The sequence below is a fragment of the Ovis aries genome, chromosome 14, assembly GCF_016772045.2.
Source record: "Ovis aries strain OAR_USU_Benz2616 breed Rambouillet chromosome 14, ARS-UI_Ramb_v3.0, whole genome shotgun sequence".
NCBI lineage: Eukaryota > Metazoa > Chordata > Mammalia > Artiodactyla > Bovidae > Ovis > Ovis aries.
This window is the reverse complement of record NC_056067.1, coordinates 32,292,480-32,309,054: the sequence shown is the minus strand read 5'-3', so window position 1 is coordinate 32,309,054 and position 16,575 is coordinate 32,292,480. Positions and strand designations below refer to the sequence as shown.

General features: G+C 39.3%; 1 protein-coding gene across 1 annotated transcript in view; it reads left to right on the top strand.

The window, feature by feature from the left end:
- The window catches only part of CDH11 (cadherin 11), a 153,842-nt gene that overhangs the window by 121,838 nt on the left and 15,429 nt on the right, over positions 1-16,575 (top strand). The window contains exons 8-11 of the mRNA XM_015100462.4: positions 2,231-2,484; positions 9,479-9,615; positions 10,622-10,755; positions 10,983-11,100. Coding sequence (XP_014955948.1) covers positions 2,231-2,484; positions 9,479-9,615; positions 10,622-10,755; positions 10,983-11,100 — 643 coding nt within the window. The remainder of the gene's footprint in view (positions 1-2,230; positions 2,485-9,478; positions 9,616-10,621; positions 10,756-10,982; positions 11,101-16,575) is intronic.

Here is a 16,575-nt window from a genome sequence, read left to right as displayed (position 1 = left end):
ACATCATGCATTTTTGAATACTGTGTGTTTTGGTTTTCTGTTGAATTAATCCCTCAGGCAGGATTTATAGAGGTGGGATTAGTAAACTCGGGAGTACTGAGATTTTTATGGCTTATGTAGTATGTTGCTTCATATAGCTTTATTTCAACTACTCATGACATGGATAGGGAAACTACTTTAAATCTCTTTTGGAAGGAGGCAAGGAGTAAATTAGAGGCAGATGCTTAAATGTTGTCCATCCATCAGCTCTGCTTTCCTTTCAGCCACAGTGATTGGTGCATGCTATCACTTGGTATAGTCATTCCTGGGTGCTGGGGAGGCAGAGGTCAGCAAAGATCAACACAACTGCGTATAGTTCTTTGGGATGCTCTTCACCCAGCAGGGGTGGGGGACAAGGGACTGCAGATGGGCAATTAAGGGGCCAGACCAATCTGTCTGGGGGAGATGGGGAGGATTTCATAAGCCTGGGATGACCACCAGGAGACAGTAAAGTTTCACCAAACTAGAAAGGGCGTTCCAGACAAGCATTTGCAAAGATCTGGGGAGCTTTGCTCTAGATTCAGCAGGTACCAGTCAAACTATACTATACCAACTTTAACATTAACAAGGTTTTCCAGTGGAAACAATGCTCTGGGTCCTTAGGCGTGTACCTAAGCCAAGTTCAAAACATTCTGTTACCAGGTGAATCGACAGATTATCTGAGAGAAGAAATTTTCTTCTTGCCTGGTCTCAGAACTATCATATTCAGGTTTTTGATTTTGTCTAATAATCACAGAGATTTTTGAAGGATTGCAGCAGTCTCACACCTTCGGCCTATAAATACCATTACTTCCTGCTGTTCAGTAACCCAGTGAAGGACAAAGAGACCGCTGGGGAACCTGGAACAGCCGGGGACAGATTTTGCTTCAAGAAAAGGGAATGTTCTCTGAATCTGGCGAGAAAAGTGTCAAGGGTGTTGAATGCTTTTAACTTTCCTGAAACTGGAACCATCCTCAGTTAGAATTCTGTAGAATTAGGTTAGGACTAAGCCCTATGATTATATGTCCATTCAAAATAATACTAGGCAGATGACAGCAACGAGGCAGGCAGATGCTAGCCTTAAAAGACCCAACTCTTTGCAAACATTTGGGAGTTCAGCATCATTCAGAGTGCTCATTAGAAAGTTCTGTTTCCGGGCAGGAAGGCTTGTTTCTCCTCTGTGATTTTACTTTTCACCCGTTGCTGACTGATTTCACAGAACCACCCCTCCTTCAGAATGTGGGAGTGCTTACTGTCAGTTTCTTAATAATGACAGCCATTCAAATGTTACTTCATTTTTTTTTCACATCTGTGTAAAATCTATGTTATTTATAATTGTTTTTCTTTCAATGGACTTTTGTACAAATATACATTCTTTTAACTAGGAAGTACCCACACTGTCCTATATCACTTGCCATAAATAGGAAGTAACCTAAAAATGAATTCAGTCCAAACAAAGTGATGTCATTCCATTCTAGCTAGAGAGTTCTATCATAGTCTTTCAAAAGGGAGATTAGGAAGCATAACAGGTATGTTAAAAACTAGTACTGAGATGTCCTTGATGTGTTTGGGAATGGAAGAATTGGAAAAGGGATAATAGTATCAGTAATTAGGATAATGTCATTCAAAAAACCCCACCCACTCAAATTACCCATAAACCATGTTAAGTCAGATTATGGACCACTGATGATAAGATTTCTAGACTTTGAGAAATGCTCTGAGGTCAGAAAGTTTAAAAATGAGACTGTTAATATGATTAAGCTAGAGTGTGTATAGGTAGAGGGGAGAGTCATCTAACAAGACATTGTTTTTTTCTCTAAAATTCATTGAGTATTTTTATTACCAAGATTCTTAGTACTTTTCAGAATGGGCTACAACATTTATTTTTGTAATGTTTTAATTCCTTTCCTTAAGTGATTTTAGTGACTGAATTGGGAAGCCTTAGTGTGTTCAGAGAATGTGGTTCATTTTAGATGATGGGGTCCTTCTGAGTCTGCCATGCTCCTAGAATTACCCATTAAACGCATTCCAAATTTTAACAATTGATTTGTCTGATTTTCTGACCAAATGGCTCAGGTAATTGGATATTGAATAGACACCGATTTTCTCTCTTTGAACAACTATTCACGCGGCCCTATAAAAACAATCAGGTCTTTCTCTTCCATTATTCTTTCAAGGAATTGGTTGTCAATCTTCTCTTCTTTTTTGCCAGCCTGTAGATTTTGAAACCAAAAGAGCATACAGCTTGAAGGTAGAGGCAGCCAACGTGCACATTGACCCGAAGTTCATCAGCAATGGGCCTTTCAAGGACACCGTGACAGTCAAGATTGCAGTAGAAGATGCTGACGAGCCCCCTATGTTCTTGGCCCCAAGTTACATCCACGAAGTCCAAGAAAACGCAGCCCCTGGCACTGTGGTGGGGAGAGTGCATGCCAAAGACCCTGATGCTGCCAACAGCCCGATCAGGTACAGACAAACTTATTTTTAAAATCTGGATGGGGAATTCTAGAGGCAAGAGGGTTAGGAAGCCCTACAGGAGCCACATCCTTCAGTCTCAAGAAGGGTCCAAGATATCATTCAGTGTAAACAAGATGAAGACTTAGGAGACATGAAAATTCTACTCCAGTTATTTGGATAGACTCATTCAGGCTCCATAATTTCTGGAGCAGATTTCCTGGTTATACTAGGTGATATAACCCTTATCTTCACCTGTCTGTCTCAGAGAATTGTGGTGAAGTATAAATAATGGTTGTAAAATAATAACCGTAATTCTAATTTATTGAATACCTTTCTATGCTCCCGTTACTTCACTAAGGGGAATCAGATACATAAACTAATTTATCCTCTCAACATTATTTTATAGGAATTCTTATCCCTTAAGCTGAGACAAAAACGGGGTTCTGCAGGACAAAATGACCTAACCAAAGAACCCAGATAGTGATCAAGGGGCTCAGAAAGCAAGCCCTGTCTATCTAACTGCTGAACACTTTGAAGAGAAAATAAAGTGACCCGCAAATTTAGAGTGCTTTTCTTATGATGAGTACATTTTTGTGACTTAGAAAAGAAAACTAGAAAACAGAACCCTGCCTCCCCTGCCTCCCCAACCGGAGCTAATAACCAATGAGACTGGTGATGAAGATGAGACAGAGATGAGAAAGAAGCTGACCAGAAGGAAGCTTGAGTTATACAGTCAAGGCATGTCTATATATGGCAGGAATGGAAAGTTGTCTGAAACCTGCCCTGGATTCTAGCAGGTGTTTATGCTTCCGTGGCCATTCCCCTAATTCTGTTCTTGCTTAGATTCCTTCCTCTGCCTCCTCATGGTCTCCCTATCCCCAGACCACCACCTGCCTTTCCATCATCCTGTAGCAAGATCCAAATATCATATCGTGCTTCAGTTAAACAACAACAACAAAAGTCAATGATCAAATTGTTTCTCATTGTCTCATAGTCCAAAATAATCTCAAGTCTCTCACTCGGGTAAAGGTCTTCTTCAAGCCCCTCCCCACCCCCACCCCTCAGTTACTGCTGGTCTCTCTGCTTTCTTCCTCTCCCTTCTCACCAGACTCTCAGTTGCAGCTAGACTAGGCTATTTCCTGTCCTTTTCTAGTTCCTGACCTTTGTATGTTCTTCCTCTTGGTTGGAGCTCTCTCCCTCCTCTTTTCCAGCTTGCAACATGGTACTCATTTTTCCCACCTCCACTTAGGTGTCATGTCCTCTAGGAGTTCTGCCAGGCACCCTAAGATAGGTTGGATGCAGCTTCTACCTCACAGCTCTTACCATGCTGCATCACAGTGACAGCTTACACTGTGTTGCCACTGGCATACTCAAAGAGGGCCAGGGATATGTCTGTCTCGGTCATGGGTTGATAAGTTACAGCCCACAGAACAAGCCACCATCTGCATTTTGAGGAACCTCTATACTGCTTTCCATAACAGCTGTATCTTGAACAGATAGCTGAACCCCCATTTTCACTGCAGTGTTATTCATGATAGACAAGCTATGGAAGTAATCTAAATTTCCATCGACAGATGAATGGACAAAGAAATCATGACATATCTATATAATAGAATATTATTTAGCCTGAAGAAAGAAAATTCTGCCAATGGTGATAACATATGTGTATTTGGGGGATACTATGCTAAATGATGAATACTATGCTAAATGACAAAGGTCTATACAGTCAAAGCTATGGTTTTTCCAGTAGTCCTGTATGGATGTGAGAGTAGGACCATAAAGAAGGCTGAACGCTGAAGAACTGATGCTTTCAAATTGTGGTGCTGGAGAAGTCTTGAGAGTCCCTTGGACAGCAAGGAGAACAAACCAGTCAATCCTAAAGGAAATCAACCCTGAATATTCATTGGAAGGACTGATGCTGAAGCTGAAGCTCCAATACATTGGCCATCTGATGCAAATAAATGACTCACTGGAAAAGACCCTGATGCTGGGAAAGATTGAAGGCAAAAGGAGGAGGTGGCAGAGGATGAGATGGTTAGATAGCATCACTAACTCAATGGACATTAGTTTGAGCAAATTCCAGGAGATGGTGAAGGATAGGGAAGCTTGGCATGTTGCAGTCCATGGGGTAGCAAAGAGTTGAACACAATTTAGCAACTAAACAACAACAACTGCTAAATGAAATAAGCTGGACTCAGAAAGCCATAATACATAGCATGTTACTCCTATGTGGAATCTAAAAAAGTCTGATTGATAGAAACAGAGAATAGAACAGTGGTTTCCAGGATCTAGAGAATCGGGAAAATGGGGGGGAGGGATATTGACCAGCATGGTAACTATAGTTAATGATAATGTATTGTGGACTTGACATTTACAAAGAGAGTAGATCTTAAGTGTTCTTGCCCCCACCCCCAACACACACACAAACACACACACAGACACACACATGAATGGTAACTATGCGAGGAGGCAATGAATAGGTTAATTAGTTTGATCATGGTAATCATTACACAAGGTATACTTATTTTGAAACATCATGTTGTTAGACATTAAATACAGATGATTTTTTTAAATTATTAATCATACATCAATAAAGCTGGGAAGAAAAGTAAGTATATCTGAATATGAAAAAAAAATATCACAGACATTGGAGTTTTTCTATTTATACCAAAAAAAAAAAAAAAAATGCTGACAGGACAGAAGGAAATGCCAAATGTAACTGTTGTTCAGTTGCCTTTAAGTCTTTGAACATTACCCCTCTGGGGAGAAAGGAAGACAGTTTTCTTGGCTCCAGACAACCCTGCACTAAGTTATATAAGTTAATCCTCAAACAACCTTGAGACAGTGATCACTTTAGGATCCAATAAATGGAAATACTGGAGCTCAAAGTGCTGACATGAATTACTCAGTTACATGACCAGTCAGTATTGGAGACTGGATTTTAATCTGGATCTGCCTTGGGTGGTTTACTCTGGCTGAGCAGGCACTAATGGAAAGATTTCCCGGGAACGTTTGAGTACTGTGCTCTGCATGCAAGAAGTTACGTTACATAATGACTGAGGAGCTTGATAGCACCTTTAAACTACTCAAAAATTTTCATGGTGTTAATTTTAAATGAATTAGCTTTGCCCTAGAAATATTGAGGTACATTAGCAGCGTTTTAAAAGTGGTGACGTAAAAACACATGGAACAACAGCGCATTTCCTTGGCACCTCTTTATTTCCAGGGATCCACATCTGTGATTGGTTATTTGGGTCATATTTTCAGTGGAAGCGATTCTGTAATTATCCAAAGATGCTCATTACTGCCCTTGAATCAACTTCCCTCACCCACTCAAGTCCTAGTTGTTAGAACTACCAAACAATTCATAGAAAAACATTTAAAGTTTTTTATTCAGTAAGCTTTCTAGCCAGACTGCCTACTTTCCTGAATGCTTATCTTCACCTTTAAGGGAATTTGTGTCCTTGGACATACAGGTAGGGCCTTATAGTGTCACCCAAACTCTTAGCTGCTTAGAAATTTTTGCAAATCTTTCTTCTCAGACTCTGTAGCATTAGAGATCCTTTCTTTACCATTGCCTTCCTGAAATATTCTTTCCTCTTAGCTTCATTGCCAGTAACCTCTTCATGCCTCAGACATAGATGGTGTCTTTGCTAGTTTTCCATCCCAGCCCGGGCACCGGGGACTCCCTGAGACTCAACCTTTGACCTCAGATTGTCTTTCTCCCTGTGTCCACTTATTTACAGTTTCATTCCATTCTGATGTTTAAATTGAGTTAATGCTCCAGATTTTCTGTCTCTAGACTGATCTTTCTCCCTGACTCTCATTTCTGTACTTTGTCTGCTATCTGCTGTGCATTTTTACCCACTTCCTTTTTCCTTCCCTTGCTCATTCATTAGAAAGATATTTTTGAGCCTATGCTTCTTGTGACATACTTTTGGACTCAGAGGGAGAGGGAGAGGATGGGATGATTTGGGAGAATGGCATTCTAACATGTATACTATCATGTAAGAATTGAATCGCCAGTCTATGTCTCACGCAGGATGCAGCATGCTTGGGGCTGGTGCATGGGGATGACCCAGAGAGATGTTATGGGGAGGGAGGTGGGAGGGGGGGTTCATGTTTGGGAACGCATGTAAGAATTAAAGATTTTAAAATTTAAAAAATAAAAAACTAAAAAAAAAAAGAAGAAGAAGAAGAAGAAGAAGATCGGCTCTACTCCTGACTTTGTGAAACCTATGGTAGACTTGAATCTCCCCTCTCCTGGCCTGGCAGCATAGCCCTAGTAGGATTTCAGTCTCTCCTTCCTGCTAAGTTGACTTTGTTCTTGTATTTCCAATGCCTCCCTCTCTGTGACACCCATGCTAAAAATTCTCTAGGACTCTCCCAGCTTCCCACAGATCTCCAGATATCAACTGAATCCTACTGGCTCTGTCTTTATCACAGGCTCTTTCATTCCCTCTGTCACGCCTACACCTAACTCTCTATCACCTCATATTCCTTAAAAACTACATCAACTCCTTAAGTTTCCACTGCTCCTTCCCCCACCCTCACTAGCTCAGACCACCTTGCCCACCCTATCGTATTCATCATCCTGATGCTCTGATTCAGTCTGTTTTTCCTCTGATCGAAAGCCCTTCATGATTTTTTCACTGGATGAAAGTCATACTCCATAGACTGACATCTGAGAGCTTCCTTGATCTATCCAGTGTGTAATAGTGGTGACCACAGCAAAAATCATAGCAGCTCTATTTGTTTTCCTGTTTACTATATGTGGGGCACTAGGTTATACATCTTCAACGTCTATTATTTCATGTCATTCTTACAGAAGACCTTGAAGTTGGGTATTATTAATATTCTAGTTTAAATGATAAGTAAGCTCAGATTTAAAGAACTTAAGTGGCTTCTCCAGTATCTCTGGATGTATATACAGTGGGACATGAACTTGTACCTAGGACTTTACAAAACCAAAATCCATGTGCTCCACTTGTATAGAACAACACTTTGTTAATTATCTTTCTTCCCATGAGCCTGTCTTATCATGTCAAGTAGATAGTAAACTCTCTGGTGTCAGGAAAACTATATTATTTTTTTCTCTTTTTTTTCACATAGAGCTCTGCTTAGGGTTCAGTCAGCTCGATCACTGAACCTCTACTGACATTTATGAGGTGTGTGATAGTTTATCTTCCATTTTATCACTGGTGAAGGGGACTCATCATTCTGTTCCCATAGGGAGCTGTGAAGTCAATGGTATCATGGATGAGCTCATGTTTTATATTTTATGAAGTGCTGCTCCATACTTATTTCCTCCTTCTTGGAAATAATGTGATCTAGAACCGGAAGATCCAGGTTCTAATATTGGCTCCCCAGAAACCAGGAGACAGATCATTTGCAAATCCCATCATTTATAAATTGAAGAGATTAAACTCTGTGATACCCAGGGTCTTTGCTATCTCTTTTTGGTAATATTATTTGGTTGTATGGCTCTCAGTGAATGCCTTTAGACATATGTACAGCTGGCCATCTTTAGCCATGGACTCTGTATTGATGGGTTCCATATTGATGGATTAAACCAACTGCAGATCCAAACTATTTTGAGGGAAAAAGTCCAGAAGGTTCCAAAAAGCGTAACTTGAATTTGTGGAACACCAGCAACTATTTACTGGAGAAGGCGATGGCACCCCACTCCAGTACTCTTGCCTGGAAAATCCCATGGACAGAGGAGCCTGGTAGGCTGCGGTCCATGGGGTTGCGAAGAGTTGGACACGACTGAGCGACTTTCCTTTCACTTTTCACTTTCATGCATTGGAGAAGGAAATGGCAACCCACTCCAATGTTCTTGCCTGGAGAATCCCAGGGACGGGGGAGCCTGGTGGGCTGCCATCTATGGGGTCATACAGAGTCAGACACGACTGAAGTGACTTAGCAGCAGCAGCAGCAGCAACTATTTACATAGCATTTACATTATATTAACTATTTTAGTAATCTAGAGATAATTTAAAGTGTACAGGAGGATATGTGTTGGTTATACGCAAATATTACACCATTTTATATAAGAGACTTGAGCATCCATGGGTTTTGGTATCCTCAGGGATCCTGGATCCACACCCTCATGGAAGTCAATGGATAATTGTCAACACTTATTAGAGCCGTGTCTCTAGCACATCATCCTGGGAAAGTTATTTTACCTTGCTACACCTCAGTAAAGACCATTCCTCTTGACCCATACTCTACCTCACCTTTCCATGTAATATTCTAGAAATTACTCCGTCTCTTTTTTTTTTTTAAAGCAAATTTTCTAGTGGACAGGAGTAGCTGAAACCTTCCAACTATGGTGTTAGGCTTAGGAGGGGGTGAGGATGCTCTACAAATGAATGGCCAAACCTGCTTTACATACTTCACAATGGAATTCAGAACCAAGCTACCTGAGAACTGCTAAAACCAAATACATTGAATAAATTTACTCAAACTGTAGATATCACTTTCCTTTGAGTATGGATAAAACTGATTTTTTTTCTAGACTGTGAATGATCTTTGATGATAACTTTAGGTAAACTTAACAGTATTTAATATTTTGTATGCAAAAATCTGGCAAAAGTTCCATACACTTGTGACTATTTGAGTAGTTTGGAAGCAAGGTAAGCCCGCTTCCCAAATGCAGGTTCATAAATATTCAGATGGTGGATGATTGTAGTAAATATGAAGAAATCTGCAGCCTGTTATTCCATTTCTCAATCAAATATGCAGCATGTTATTCTGTTTCTCAATCAAATATGCTAAACAGCTCTTTCATTCATTGTCCTGAATAAAGAATTCCAATGTGGCAAAATGATTTCTATAAAAGATTCATGTACAGAGTTTGAAAAGTAAATTTGATTAAAAAGAAAATCTAGCTCAAGCAAGTCATTGAAAAAGTTGCTTTAAATATAGCATGGAGAAAATATTCCAATATTAAGCTGCTTAGAATGTCTCAGTCTAATTGCCTCATTTGCATTCTGCTTAGGTATTCAATCGATCGTCATACTGACCTGGACAGGTTTTTCACTATTAATCCAGAGGATGGTTTTATTAAAACTACGAAACCTTTGGATAGAGAAGAAACTGCCTGGCTCAACATATCAGTTTTTGCAGCAGAAATCCGTAAGTATTATCCTAAGGGTTTTGATTCTACTTTGCCAAATATTATTCCTTCAGACTCTCTATATTCTGGAAAATAACAGATAGTTGAGATAGAACAAGCTTTTTTTTTTTCAGTCTTAAACATATTTTTCAATCTTTAAAATTTATTTTTGGTCATCTATCTAGAAAGACATATAAGCAAATAGAGTTGTTTTCATTTTCTTTGGCAGAATTGGGTACAGGCTTGGCACATGAGCTGATAGCCTGTAGCAGCTTGAGACTCTTCATGACCACCGAAAGATTCCCCACTTTATCCTCAGTTTTGTTTAAACCCAGAGCAGCAGAATCGTTAGAGCCAAGATTTATGGGTTTTTGTTTACCTATAAGGGCTTCCCTGATGGCTTAGATTGCAAAGAATCTGCAGTACAGGAGACCCAGGATCGATCGCTGGGTTGGGAAGATTCCCTGGAAAAGGGAATGGCAACCCACTCCAGTATTCTTTCCTGAGAATTCCATGAACAAGGAGCCCAGTGGCTACAATCCATGGGGTCGCAAAGAGTTGAGGACCAGAGATTCTCAAACTTGATCACGCAGTGGATTGTCATGAAGGGCTTGTTGTAGCAAACATTTCTCGACCCCTCCCTCAGAGCTGTAACTCAGGTCTTGGGTTTGGTTTGAGAATTTTCATTTCTAACAAATTCCCAAATCGTTTGATGCTGTCCTGGAACCCTCCTTTGAGAGCTGCTATTGTGGACCACACTCTGGGGAGCCAGGCTACACTATAAGCATTTGGAATTAAACCTCAGCAGAAAGGGAAAAGTGGTTTATTTCTTACTGGTCTAATGTTAGCCTTTATTCTAGGACATGACCCCCACACTGGACTTGGCATGCTTCGGGTTTTGTGCCCACAGTGCATTTGCCTGCAGGGCCTGAGTGAAGCTGGAGCTCACTCTTTCCCGGGAGTAACCTTGGACCAACATGGATTCTTCCCTTGCACATGTTTACCATCTGAATTCTCTCCTTTCAGACAACCGGCATCAGGAAGCCAAAGTCCCTGTGGCCATTAGGGTCCTTGACGTTAATGACAATGCTCCCAAGTTTGCTGCCCCTTATGAAGGTTTCATCTGTGAGAGTGACCAGACCAAGCCACATTCCAACCAGGTAATGCTGCCCTGCCCTGGCTAGAAGCAATCATTTAGAACCAGTTTGCTTTCAAGAGCATCCCTTGGAGAAACTTCCCAACTGCCCAAGAAGGCTTCAGAGCCCTGGTTTAGCTCAGGAGCTAAGTTCTCTAATTAAAATCAGGCTTCTTAGCCAGCCAGGAATTTTTGAATAAATGATGTGTCAATGTTAGCATGATTTATTTATGGGCCACCTTTCTCTTTCAGCCAATTGTTACAATTAGTGCAGATGACAAGGATGACACAGCCAATGGACCAAGATTTATCTTCAGTCTACCCCCTGAAATCATTCACAATCCAAATTTCACAGTCAGAGACAACAGAGGTTCGTACCAAGGTTCCTGTGCGTTCAGAGAAGTAGAAATGGAAAACAAATGGCTTTTATATTGCAGAGCACAAGTATTTCCCCCCAATCTTAATAATGCCTTTCTGTTGAAGAACAAACAAGAAATAATAATGCCACCTATATTTTGAGACATGGGCTCATTTGGTGCATAGGAATAAGTGAGTCTATTTTTATTTTACTTTTTGTTGTTGTTGTTGGCTTTGATATTCATGAAGTGCTGGGGAAACCAAGCGGGGACGCTTACAGGGTCAATATGCAAACAACTTCATTTATTTTTTTTAAGAGGTTGATAAACTCTTTGGGGACAGTATGGCTTTATGAATATTGATATCAAGAAAAGCATTAAAAGAGATTCTTTCAACTTTGTAAGGCAATGTAATCTTTCAGCTGTCTTTCCCTTTCCAGCACAGTTTTATTGTAGTATGGTTGGGTACAGAGCTTGATACCTAAAGGTGGCTGTAGAATTATTGCCTGAAGGGCATTAGTCTTTTTGCTGTAAACATGGCAAAATTTGATGTGATTTCTACTTCTTATTTCATTAGTCAAGGAGATTCTAGACTTGCAAATTGTTTGCAGTAGTTGTCTTTCATTGTTGTTGTGTAGGCCCAAACAGTTCAGTCCCTAGACAAAGCTGGCAGCAGAGCCAAGATCAAAAAATAAGTTTCTTGACTCCTCTCCAGACTATTTTCGTCTGCACCTGCTCCTATAAGCCTGTGACAATGCAAGTTTGTAAACAGGAAGACAAATGCCGTGATTCAATATAGGAATAAACAAAGCAGGACGGGTGGTCCTTCTTCACACGTTTTCATTAGATACATGCTAACTATGTGGGAGGTTATATATTGATTTCTTGGTGACTGAGATCAGACTTATAGCTTCTTAAACTAATTATTATTACTTTCCCCATCACTGTTATCAGTGTTATCAATATTATAAATACCAGTTAGTATGTTCTAGGGACTTCCCCAGTGACTCAGTGATAAAGAGTCTGTCTGTAATGCAGGAAATGTAGGCTCGTTCCCTGGGTCGAGAAGATCCTCTGGATGGGGAGATGGCAACGCACTGCAGTGTTCTTGCCTGGGAAATCCCATGGACAAAGGGGCCTGGTGGGCTATAGTCCATGGGGTTGCAAAGAGTCGAACATGACTTAGTGACTAAACAACCACCACAACAAACTATGTTCTAAACACCAGGCCAAGATCCTTCCTGCACTCTATTAAGTTTTCTCAACAGTAAGAATTATTATCATTCCCATTTTGAAGATGAGGAAAATGAGGGACAGGCCATTAAGTAAGTCAGCCATGTGGGAGAGAGACCTAGATTTTAAACCTGGACATTCAGAAGGCTAGAGGTGACAGCCTGAACCCCTGTGCCCTCCTGGGTAAATTATTAAAGCAGACAAGTGTTTCCCATGCTCCTTGGATTTGAAGGGATATGGTCTAACATACTTTATTATTACTTCTTGGGCTGATCTGAGCATTTCATTATGATCCTTATATCTGTGTATTCATATAATCCCCAGTTTACATCTGAGGTCTCACTCCTGGATGTATTCCTGGCAACATCCCTATTTATCACTGGACACCTCCTGGAACAGCTGGTGTTTCTAGGCTTTTCTTATTGTGCCAACTTCACCTCCATCACCTGCCTTGTCTTCATTTTATGTCTTCTGTAATATTTAGTTGCTGTTAACCTCTGAAAGCATTATACTGAGACCTATTGTTCTCCAGGGAGTTATACATAGTTCACTTTGTCACAGTACTTTGGGGATGCCATCTATATTTTCAGGGAGATTATATTACCATGGAGAAGCCACCCTACCGCATGATCTGTTTCCCCTGCCCTTTCCTATAAGAAACTAATTCTATGTGGAGCCACCACTTTTGCACGGAATTGCTACTTTTTAAGAAAAATGCCTTTATTAACTATGGCAAACAGTTAATGAAAACTCCCATGTTTAGAGCTATTTCAAAACCTTAAAGCAAATACAGTCCTATAATTATCATTTAATAGAGTTTCTTTCTACCAGCTCCTAAAAGTAATTACATATTGAAGTAATCCAAAAAGAGTAATCACATTCCACGTCCTATTAATAGCCTACTGAGTTACCAAATTTCCCGGCTGAGACTGTTTTCCATAGAAAACATGAGATAATGGTTTATAGCATGCTGAGTAAAAGCATCAGCTTTCTCTCTCCTTGAGTGTTTACTTCCATTATGCCATGTAAATAATCAGGATTGTGTTTGCCTAAACTCTATGGAAGCATTCGGCCTCTTTAAAAATATAAGAGGGGAAGCCATCTTAACACACACAAGCCTTCTATTTCATATTTTATCTTACTCCGTTCTACAGCACGGGAGCTTCAAAGACAACTCAGCAGGGAGCCGGGAAGTAGAGCACTGCTAACTCTTGGACATCTGAGTCCATCTTTGGCTGTTAATATCAAGAGTGGTGCTGTTTGAGGAGATGAAGAGCTGATCCACCCAGGCTTTGAGATGCATTTAGTTTGAAAATACTAGACTTATGGCACCTTTTAAAATCATGAGGAACATGTAATGAATATGAAAAGCACAAAGAAAAAAAAATGCTGGGAATAGCACCTCTCGTGTATGTAGCTCTTCATTGGTCTATAAAGCTTTCTAGTCGCCATTGTTGCACTTAATTCCTAAACAGCCCCAGAAAGTAGGCATTTTGGATATTTTTGTCCCCATTTCCTAGATGAGGAAGGAATATGAAAAGTCAGAAGATTCAGAGACTTGCCTAAGCTCACCATGCCAATAAATAAATTGGCCTAGAATGCTTGTGTGTTTACTGAGTTCCGTCAGGTGTGGTAACACTGTATTTATGAATATAGAGCGTGTGTCTCTTCTAATTTCTGATTTTGGAATTATTGTTTAAAAAATCTTTGTTTACCCCATAATCAACTATCAGTATTTTGAAGAGAAAAAGATCTAAAATTTGATTCATCAATCTAGGATTCCAGGGAAAGTATGAAGAGAAAAGGACAAACTGTAATTTTAATCAGCCATGGAAATTATAGTAAAATTTATTTGTGGAGGACAAATTTTATAATTTTATTCTACTGCATAATTAATACATATTCCTTGCAGGAAAATTAGAAAATACAAACAAGCAGAAATAAACTTAGAAATAATAAAATAACTTGGTAATATACAATCTAAAAATAATCACTGCTAATTTTTATAGCCTTCTAGCTGTTTTCTTGGCATATATTTTGATCTTTAAAAAAAGCAACTATAAAATGATGTTCCCTTTTTTCCCTGCATAATAATACATGATGTGCATTTTTTAGCATCATTATACTTACATCAACATTTTTTTCCTAAATAACCTCCTGACCTCATTATAAGGGTATATGATATCAGTTGACTATTGTTGGGTAAGCACGTTCTTTTCACACACTTTTGTTGTTCAATTGCTCAGTCCTGTCCGACTCTTTGTGACCCCATGGACTGCAGCACGCCAGGCCTCCGTGTCTTTCACCATCTCCTGGAGTTAGCTCAAACTCACGTCCATTGAATTGCCATCCAACCATCTCCCCCTCTGTCAAAGTGAAGTCTTGGCTTTATAATATGCTCTCTAGGGTTTGTCATTTGTCATAGCTTTCCTTGCAAGGAGCAAGCATCTTTTAATTTCATGACTGCAGTCATCCTCCACAGTGATTTTGGAGCCCAAGAAAAGAAAACCTGTCACTGTTTCCACTTTTTCCACTTCTGTTTGCCATGAAGTGTTGGGATCAGATGCTGTGCCAGCTTTTTCACTCTCTTCTTTCACCCTCATCAAGAGGCTCTTTAGTTCCTCTTCACTTTCTGGCATTAGAGTGGTTATCATCTGAGGTTGTTGATATTTCTCCCAGCAATGTTGATTCTAGCTTGTGCTTGACCCAGCCTGGCATTTCACATGATGTACTCTTCATATAAATTAAGTGAGCAGGGTGACAATATACAGCCTCGTCTCACTCCTTTTCCAATTTTGAACCAATCTGTTGTTCCATGTCCAGTTCTAACCATCACTTCCTGACCTGCATACAGGTTTCAGAGGAGGAAGGTAAGGTGGTCTGATATTCCCATCTCTTTAGTAATTTTCCACAGTTTGTTGTGATCCACACAGTCAAAGACTTTCACATAGTCAATGAAACAGAAGTAGATGTTTTTTCTGGAATTCCCTTGCTTTCTCTATGATCCAAGGAATATTGGCAATTGAATCTCTGGTTCCTTTGCCTTTTCTAAACCCAGCTTGTACATCTGGAAGTTCTTGGTTCACGTACTGCTGAAGCTCTGCATAGAGAATTTTGAGCATAACCTTGAATAGCATGTCTTATCATACTACTGCATAATCTCCCCACTGTTTCAATGTCCTTTCAGTCCTGTTTATGCTGTGTTTTTTTAAAGTAAAGGTTTTATTTTTTCATTTTAATTTTTTCTTTAAGACCAAAAACATTTTGTACTGGGGTATAGCCAGTTGACAATATTGTGACAGCTTCAGGTTAATGATGAAGAGATTCAGCCATGCTGGCACATAACATTGAGCAGAGTTCCATGTCCTACACAATAGGTTTTTGTTGGCTATCCATTTTAAATATAACAGTGTGTACATGACCTTTCAGTTTTTCTGTGTAATATTATTCTTAGCAAGATTTTCCTCATGAAAAATTGACATCAATATTCACTTTGCTTCTCTCTTATATATCACGTTTCCCATTCCAGCCTTTTAACCATATGAGATAAATACACAGGCTCCCTTTTTTGGCCATTTTTAAAATATTATTTAAGAAATAGTCATTTCTAGTTTCTTTGTAACACCATCATTATTTTCACCTGCATTACATACTACTAGATTTTATGGACTATCAACGTTTCCTATTCTAGTTACTCTCATCAGAGCATCACATTTTTCATTAATGGCTTCACACATATTATGTTAAAATCTGACAGGTATTTTGTCCACATTGTTTTCCTTTTATTACTCTTTCTTAGATTTTGGTTTCTTTGTTCCTCCAGATATAATTTAGAACTTTTTTAGGTGCTTGATAAGTATCTTCGTGAATTTTATTGTGTTTACCTTAAATTTACAGATTAATTTTAAAACTAAGAATTTTAAAATATTCTTCCTATCCAGAAGCATGTTCTGAGTTTCCACTGAATCTGTTCTCTTTTTAATTACCATAAGGGATATTTTATAGTTTTCTTCATTTTTGTTCTTCATATTTCTTATTAAGATAATGACTAGCTACTTTATATTTTGGATGCTGGCCTAGATTTTTTAATTATGTATATTTTCTAAGTGACAATTTTTAGTATAAACTATGGCTATTTTACTTAGTTCATTTATTATTGTACACTGAAAAGTTATTGATATAACTTCTCAGCTATTTTCCTAGGTTTTCTATGGAAACAACTACATAAAAATTAAATAATGATAATTTGCTTCATC